The sequence below is a fragment of the Aulonocara sp. 'chitande type north' Nkhata Bay genome, linkage group LG18 (genome assembly GCF_057382095.1).
Source record: "Aulonocara sp. 'chitande type north' Nkhata Bay isolate Kocher_YH1m ecotype deep benthic linkage group LG18, A_spYH_male_GT1.1, whole genome shotgun sequence".
In the NCBI taxonomy this organism is placed as follows: domain Eukaryota; kingdom Metazoa; phylum Chordata; class Actinopteri; order Cichliformes; family Cichlidae; genus Aulonocara; species Aulonocara sp. 'chitande type north' Nkhata Bay.
In genome coordinates this window covers 6,045,273-6,054,160 of record NC_141361.1, presented here as the reverse complement: position 1 = coordinate 6,054,160, position 8,888 = coordinate 6,045,273, and the positions used below count along the sequence as shown (strand labels likewise).

Genomic DNA, 8,888 nt, shown 5'->3' with positions numbered 1-8,888 from the left:
GTGAACATTTGAACCCCACTCGGTCGCGACAGATGGCCACCCCTTTCTGAGCCTAGTTATGTCGGAGGTTTCTCCCTGTTAAAAGGGAGTTTGTCCTCCCCACTGTCGCCAAGTGCTTGCTCATAGGGGATTTTGGGGCTTTGTTAAATCAACCGCTGAGAAGTTCACTGGCATCAAATTTAGGACACAGCAAATACGTAAATTTGTCATCAAGTGAGGAATCATCCATTTGAAACATATTCGCGAGTCATATTTAGTTTTGTATAAATATGATTTTAGGTACACTAAGGCCAATCACAGACTAATTTGTACAATTTGGGGGAAAATAAATACAAAATTTGGAGGAAATAGATTTGTCATTGTGTCAACACATCTTTGTTACATATGCAGTGCTGGTGTTATATTCTTAAGAGTTTGTTCATTTGATGAGTATATCTTTCTGCCTTGCTTCACATATTTACTGCTTCTTGGCTAGCTTTGGTCATGCTTGCATCAACACAGGTAGAAACAGATACACATCAGAGAATCACCATGCATCGGCCTATCTAAATGCAAATGGAAAACGACAAACCTCTAAATATAAATAACTTTTAGATTACTAAAGCTATCAATGGATCCACAGTTCCCAGAGTGAAAACACATTCATATTATGTTCAAGTCAGTTGTTATCCAATATTAAAACTATAAAATAGAATAAACACTATTTTTAGTTTACTTATTTAATAAAGAAATTTCTTAGAATTTTCAGAAAAACTAAAGTTATATATAGCAAATTAAGTAAGTACAAAGCAAGTAAAATTTTATTTGTATTACAATTTTCAACATAAACATCACAGAGTGCTTCACAAGAAACTAAAACATAAAAAAATAACCACAAGGAAATTTTAAAAGATGAGTTTTTAGCTGTTTTTAAACGAGATCACGAAGTCCCTAAATCCCAAGTTCATGCACACAGCTGTTGTCACGAACGTTGCACTCGCTTACGTCACTGTCATGAGACATTCTCGCAAAAAAAAAAAAAAAAAAATCACGGTTTAGTAACGCAGTAATGCAGCGTTACTAAACAGAGACACAGAAGGACAGATATTGTTCCTCACATTACTAACTTTTTCAATGAAGAAAGAAAGAACATTTTTACAATCTTCATTCAATGAAACTGGACCAGCAGGTGGAGCAGGAGCAACAATATCGCTAATGATGTCAAATAATACCTTGGGGTTACCTCTGCTCCTTGAAACTAAGTCTGAGAAATAAGCAGCCCTTGCATCTCAAACTGATGCGTTAAATGAAACTAAAAGGGCCTTTAAATGAAAGAGATTAACATGTAGACAAGTTTTCCTCTATAATACAACAGGAATTGAATAGCAAATACTGTCATTTTTTCACAGGGACGGTTCTGAGAGGACAAACATTGCCTAAAATAGAAAGACAATAATTATTAAAAAGATTTGTTAGTAAATCAACATCGTTATAGGAAGGTAAAACTAAATTCAAAATATCAGAAAATTTAGCAGCAGCAGTAGAGGAATTTAAGGTGCGAGACCTAACCGCATGTCGAACAGAAGAGAGGAACAGATGGAAAGTCAAGTTAAAAATAAATGTTTATTGAATCTTGTTTATATAGATAGATAGATAGATAGATAGATAGATAGATAGATATAGATAGATATGTGTGTGTGTGTGTGTGTGTGTGTGTGTGTGTGTGTGTAATAATCCAGTTTACTAGGATCTATGACACAATGCACGTTTACCAAATGTACACGTGCATGTAGCGAGAGACACCATTAACATTTTCTAAGAATGAAACTTAGCATCTAGCATCGTTTTTCATATGCATTTTCAACTGTACCGAAGAACTGAAACTTTTTCCACATGTGCTACAACAATAAGGTTTTTCACCCGTGTGGACTCTCATGTGTCTTATCAAGCTTGACTTAAGGATAAAGCCTTTCCCACAGCCTCTGCAACAGTGTGGTTTCTCACCTGTATGACTTTTTATGTGGCTTGCAAAATGTGCTGCGTTGCTAAATCTTTTCCTACAGGTGCTACAGTAATATGGCTTCTCACCTGTGTGAATTCGCATGTGTCTATTCAAATTTGTTTTTAAATGAAATCTTTTCCCACAAGTGATACAGGAATGTTGTTTTTCACCTGTATGAAAATCCATATGCATTTTCCAATACGGCTTCCACTTAAATCTTTTCCCACATGTACTACAAGAATATGGCGTTTCACCTGTGTGAGTTCGCATGTGTGTATTCAAATTTGTTTTTAAATGAAATCTTTTCCCACAAGTGATACAAGAATATTGCGTTTCACCTGTGTGAGTTCGCATGTGTCTATTCAGGTATGTCTTCTTACCAAAACCTTTTCCACAAATGCCACAAGAATTCTCACGTAGGTGAATTTTCATGTGTCTATTCAAATTTGTGTCTAGATGAAATCTTTTGCCACATGTGCTACAGGAATATCGTTTTTCACCTGTATGATATTCCATGTGTATTTTCAAATCTTCCTTCCGATTAAATCTTTTCCCACAGGTACTACAAGAATGTGGTTTTTCACCTGTGTGAAGTCGCATGTGTCTTGTCAAGTCTGACTTCCAACTAAATCTTTTTCCACAGTAACTACAAGAATGTGGCTTCTCACCTGTGTGAATTTGCATATGTCGTTTCAAGCTTCCCGTCCTATTAAATGTCTTTCCACAGCAACTACAACAATGTGGCTTCTCACCTGTGTGAATTTGCATATGTCGTTTCAAGCTTCCCGTCCTATTAAATGTCTTTCCACAGGTGCTACATGAATGTACTTTCTTGGAATTTTTAACCATCGGGTCTGCTATGATTTGATTCAAATTATTTCTGTGTAAGTCATTGTCCTTGCTTTCACACTGATCTGTGACAGGAGAGTTGTGAGAAAGGAGCAGGACACTGCTTGGTTCTGGTTCCCTGTAGTCACTTTCTTCACTAGCAGGAAAAGTTTCAGTCTCCTGCTTTTGTTCAAGCGGTTTTCCCTCTTCAGTGGTACCGAGTTCCTTGTGTTCCTCTTTAATCTGTGAAGGATCCTCCTGGTCCAGACTGGAGTTCGTCTGGTAGCAGACGTGCTGATATGTGAGCCCCTCCTTGTCCTTACAGTCATGTTGTGGAAAATCTGAAGGGACAGATTAAAAAAACAAAACATACATTTGAGAAATTACAAGGTAACCTTAACCATTAGCAGGTCTCCACATGGTAAGCATGTTATTCAGATATACCAGTGAAAGGCATGTTGTGGGGAGAAACTATTTTGCTGACTCAGTGAAAACCATTTTGGCTGCTCATTTACAAACTATATGAAAAAACACTCTTCTTCTGTGATCGAGTTAAGTTTAGAATCATATATTTCAGAAAGTCAAATATAAATATTTACCATACTTAACCCAATCCGGAATCTGTTTGAATATTTTTTCCCTTTCCATGCTGCAGAGCAAACCTCAAATTCTTGAAAACCGGCAGAACAAAATCTACACCCAAACTTTGTTGGGTGTAGATTTTATCAGAGAAGGTGGTGGACATTTTAAACTTACACTCACTTAAACTGACTTCTTATTTTCTCCTCAGCTTCTGCATCAGTTAATAGTGGCAATCTAATTTTTGTATCACCTATCAGGGGAGATTTCCAAAAAAAAAAAAGTCAGCTGTAAAAAAAACACAAACTATTAGATTCTCATAAATATTACTGTGTCGTACTTTCTGTGATATTAGGTGACTGTTGAGTCTGTAATTTCAGTGATATCTAAAATTGGTTCAACTGACTTAAACTCTTGCCTTGAACATCTCACATGTGTTTCACCAAGATTTTTGCTCCTGTTCAAAACTCATCCCCAAAATGTTGCATGAAAACCTTCTACGTAAAACTGATATCAGACCACCACCTCTTTCTTCTAGCTCCTCCATGGTTATCAACCTGCCTCTATGTGCTCCCAACAGAGAAGATGCCATAACCGACAACACAACACTGTGCGTTTGTGGTTTGATTCATATATGTATAACAGCAACAATCAAACATCAAAACTGGGCAAGAACAAAGATCAAATAAAACATAAACAGATCACCAAGGATGAGAAAATAAAGGTGATTTGTAACAAAACAAACAAAATGTAGGAGAAAACAAAACACTTGATATAGAAAGGCTTGTATTAAAGGTTAAATGGCAGAAAACACTTAAATGTTTATTTAAAAATTAGTCAAAACCTTTACATGACACCTAGTGAAGTACATTTTTATTTAGATTAACCATAAATTTCCTGAGCAGTCAATTCAATTCAATTTTATTTATATAAATGAATAGGATTAGGCTGCTCAGGGCTTCCCATGGTGCCCGAGTGTTTCTTCTTCACTCACCTCTTTTCGCGCTGTGTGTTTATACTACACCACTATCACATTTTATAGAATTGAATTATGGCACTCTCTGCTTTCCTCCCCCTCCACTCACCTCCAACTGGTTGCAGCAGATAGCCGCCCCTCCCCTTTCTGCTAAAAGGTTGCTTTTCCTCAAAATTGGGGACTTTAAAAAAGCCAATGTGAGCCAGGAGCTTTCAAATATAAACAGTATACTCGACCAGAGAGGAGAGGACATTGGATCACAGTTACAGCACGATTAGCGAAGCCTATCACCCTGTGCCGTGTGCTGCACTCTGACTTTCTGTCCACGTCATGATTATTCTGATGCACGCGTACAGAGGCTGAAGCTCTCCAAACCTGTTGTGAGGACTAAAAAAACTGGAGTAAGGAGGCTGTGGAGGAGAGACGCACGGCTTGGAATCTACAGACTGGGACACATTGAGGGCTACTTCTAAAGGCTGGGATGAGTTTACGACACTGTCACCTCCTATATCCACTTCTGCAAGGACAGCATTGTGCCAGGGTGAGTTTTAATAATGGCAAATCCTGGTCCTCCTCTGCGCTTCTCCCTGTACACTAACTGCTGCACCTCCAGCCACCAGTTTGTCAAGCTGATTAAGTTTGCAGATGACACCACCGTTATTGGACTCATCTTGGACGGGGATGAGTCCGTCTACAGGATGGAGGCTGAACGTCTGGTGTCCTGGTGCAGCCGCAACAACCTGGTGCCGAACGCCCAGAAGACAGTGTAGATTTATTGAGGACTTTAGGAAGCACACATACCTATTCTTTGCAACTTTACTTCAGGGTTCCACATGATGTCCAGCTCCTGCCCAGTCCAGACGATGACATCTTTGGTTTTTGGCTTCAGTGAAAGCTGGTCACTTTCCTGATTGAGGGAGATTTCCTCTTGTTCATCTTTAGTCTGTGGAGACTCTGGGTCCTGCTGGTCCAGACTGGAGCTCCTCTTCTGGTCACAGACCTGCTGGTTATCCAGAACTTCATCTTCAACACAAGAACACAGGAAAATAGTGACTAATGTTATGACAAGAAAATGTCAACATAGTCAATATTCTGACCCCGAGTCTCCCTAAGCTTTAGCAACTTGACCTTTTTCTCATATTTAACAAACCAAACATTTCATATTCTGCTTGCTTGTAAGTGAAGAGAGAGTCAATGTAATGGATGTCTGGTGGGAAGGAGTTCCAGAGATCTCAAGAAGAATCTCTTGGGAACACCGCATTGGAAATGAGAATTCTTGGGAATTTACATTTTATGACTTGGTTGAACCGACAGGAGCCAGAGAGAAAATATTTAAACCAGTTTAAGAGTTTGTCAGTGATTCTAACAGAGGCTAAACTGTCAAGAAGGTGTTAGAGAGTGTTAAAGTGCTAATTTTTGTGACTGCCAGTGATTAGCACACAATATATAAAAAATTTAAAAAAAAACATACAAAACCACACAAACAAATGAACAGCAGGATGATCTGAATATGACAATGAAAGCTAATCTTTTAATATTTTACTAATAAAATACCCTGGTCACTTTATTAGGTACACATTCCTAGTACTAGATTGGAGCCCCTTTTGTCCTCAGAACTGACTTAATTCTTTGTGGAGATTCAGCAAAATGCTGGAAATATTCCTCAGATATTTTGGTTTATATTAACCCGAGAGCTTCACACAGCTGCTGCATATCTGTCATCTTCACATCCATGATGCAAATCTTGTGTTCCACCACATCCCAAAGGTGCTCTATGAGGTTGAGAGCTGGTGACCTAAGTACAGTGAACTCACTGTCATTTTAAGGTAATGGTGTTGTAACCAATTATACTAATCAATTGTTGTATCCCATCTGCTTCAAGATTCAACATGTTATGTGTATTCAGAGATGCTCTTTTACATATCTTAGTTGCAAAATGTGCTTATTGGACAGTCAGGTTGAAGCAGTCTGTTCATTCTCTTCTGACATCAACAAGGAGTTTTCACCCAAAGAACTGCCCTCACTAGATTTTTTATTTTTCGGACTACTCTCTGCAAATCATACAGATGCTGGAAAATTTCAGCAGATCAGCAGTTTCTAAAACACTCAGTGGAGCCAGTCTGTCACAAACACCCACACCGCAATCAAAGTGATTTAAATCAGCGCTCACTTTGAACTTCAGCAGGTCATCTTGATCACATCTACATGCCGAAATGCACTGACTGCTGCAATGTAATAGGCTGATTACATTTTGGATTAAAAAGTAGCTGAATGGGTCTCTCAGATATGCGAGTGATATTTAAGGTCTTTAAGGTGTTTTAAATATTCCCTCTCATGCGCTGAACAGCAAAGAATTCTGTTCATATGCAGAAAGTCATCATTTATGAGGCGTACAAATCACTAGTCCAACTTGGTCCTTGTGGCCAATATCCACATTTTTCATTGCCTCAACGGTTTTCCTACATTCTGCGTACAGTTCTAAGCCAACATGACTTAAATCTATATGCAGAAAATAAAATATAGATTTAAAACCCAGTTTTTATTTTACTGTACTAACACAAAACATGTCTTCAGTGAGGCAGCATGCCAGGCAGGAATGCACACCGCCTGTCTTTGTGAGCTCTTTTCATGAGGAGTTAACTCTGATATCATCATGTGATGTTTTTATATGAGTCATATTCATTTCTGAATTATGAAATAATAATAATATTAATATATTACAGTTTTGCATACCTGTTGTGGTCAGCTTTACTCCAGGTTTACACAACAAATCCAGCTCTTCCCTTGTCCAGACATGAATGCCTTCAGCCTCCTGCTTCAGTTCAAGCTGCTCTCCTTCCTCACTGCTGCAGGTTTCCTCCTGTTCCTCTTTAGTCTGTGGAGGCTCTGGGTCCTGCTGGTGGAGACTGGAGCTCCCCTCCTGGTCACAGACCTGCTGCTCATCCAGACCTTCGTGTTCAACAAAGAGACACAAGAAAATAGTGACAATAGTCACCTATGGAGAATTAAGTTCATGGTTTCATGGATTCTTCCATTCTTGCAGACTTTGCCAGAGAAACATTTACTCATAGTCATTTGTTGATTGGGTGATGTTATTAACCCTGCAGCTGTACAACTGTGGTCCAATTTTTAGATGTGACTGCCAGTGATTACCACATAATGTAAAATAAATAAATAAATAAATAAAAGAAAGAAAAAAAAACATACAAACAAATGAACAACAGGATGATTAGAATATGATAATGAAAACCTACAGCATTTTAAGAAGGCCGGTATATGTTAATGCTAATTTTCTAATATTTTACTAATCAATGCACACTCAGTGGTCACTTTATTAGGTACACAGTGCTAGTTACGTGTATTCAGAGATTCTCTTCTGCATATCTTAGTTACAAAAAGTCATAATTGGACCTACTGTTGCCTTCCTGTAGGTTGAAGCAGTCTCCCCATTCTTCTCTGACATAAACAAAGAACTGCCTTCACTAGATAATTTCTCTTTTCGGGCCACTCTCTCTAAATCATACAGACGTTTGTGCAGATCGGCAGTTTCTGAAACACTGAGAACAGCCAGTGTGGCACAAACAGCCACACCACGCTCAAAGTAATTTAAATCCAACTCGCCTCCCCAAAACGACGCTCACTTTGAACTAACAGCAGGTCATCTTGACCACGTCTACATGCCGAAATGCATTGACTGCTGTCATGTAATTGGCTGATTATATTAAAAACTATTGTAAATCAACGCATGAATTTACTACTAATAACAGAAATCCCCACACCTGTACTGTGTGACTTTATCCCGGGTCTGATATCCAGCAGTCTTAGCCGACTGATCTCCTCCTCATACCGGACGATCGTTTTTTCAAACTCTGAGAAGATTTGTTCTGCGGCAGCAGTTAATCTCCCCTCTATAAACTCTCTCAGATGAAGAACTGAAGACATTATTGCTACAACAACCGATACATTCAAACTAAATTCTTCAAACAAAACTCATTCACGATGCAAGCGCTGAACGGCATCATTTCCGCTATTCTTCTTCTATTGAACTTCCGGTAGACTGGAAGTATCAAAGGCGCATTGCTGCCCTCATCAGGTCAGTCCAACAAAAATCAAGTCTGGCACTTTCCAGAAACCTGGATAAAGAATTAATGGTTTCAAATGACCAATTCATTGTGCATAAGGCTTCTTTCTGCAGACCATCAAACCATGCTTAACCCTTTCTGACTTACATGCCTCACACTCATACTGTTGCTTTATTATCATCACAGCAGCAGTAAAGTAAGAATGCTTTGTTGATAGAAAGATTTTTAAATATTTAAAGTCCCCCCCCCCCCCCCCTTTTTGACATTTTTAATGTGTTCAGGTTAAACCGTGCTGCTTGATGTTACTGTGTGCCTGCTGTTTTCATCAACAGTCTTGTTCTGTTCTAAACACTCAGATTCTCTTAGCCTAGGTTGATATTTTTGCCACGCGATTATAAGGGATATCGTGGAATAAAGAAAATTCATTGATTAAAGTTTGATT

At 38.6% G+C, this 8,888-nt stretch overlaps 1 protein-coding gene across 1 annotated transcript; it reads right to left on the bottom strand.

The window, feature by feature from the left end:
• Positions 1-1,652: 1,652 nt before the first annotated feature.
• On the bottom strand, positions 1,653-8,354 carry LOC147307840 (uncharacterized). Its single transcript, XM_086273079.1, has 4 exons — positions 8,144-8,354; positions 7,098-7,313; positions 5,166-5,387; positions 1,653-3,150 (listed from the first exon to the last, which is right to left on the bottom strand). The coding sequence occupies exons 1-4, from the start codon at positions 8,304-8,306 to the stop codon at positions 1,808-1,810; spliced, it is 1,944 nt and encodes a 647-aa protein (XP_086129205.1). The 5' UTR covers positions 8,307-8,354; the 3' UTR covers positions 1,653-1,807.
• Between the last annotated feature and the right edge of the window lie 534 nt (positions 8,355-8,888).

Coding starts and splice junctions, on each gene's coding strand:
- LOC147307840 (XM_086273079.1), bottom strand. CDS start 8,306: ATGTCTTCAGTTCTTCATCTGAGAGAGTTTATAGAGGGGAGATTAACT. Junction 5,388..7,097: donor AGTAAAGCTGACCACAACAG/GTATGCAAAACT, acceptor CTTGTGTTGAAG/ATGAAGTTCTGGATAACCAG. Junction 3,151..5,165: donor AGTAAAGTTGCAAAGAATAG/GTATGTGTGCTT, acceptor CTGTCCCTTCAG/ATTTTCCACAACATGACTGT.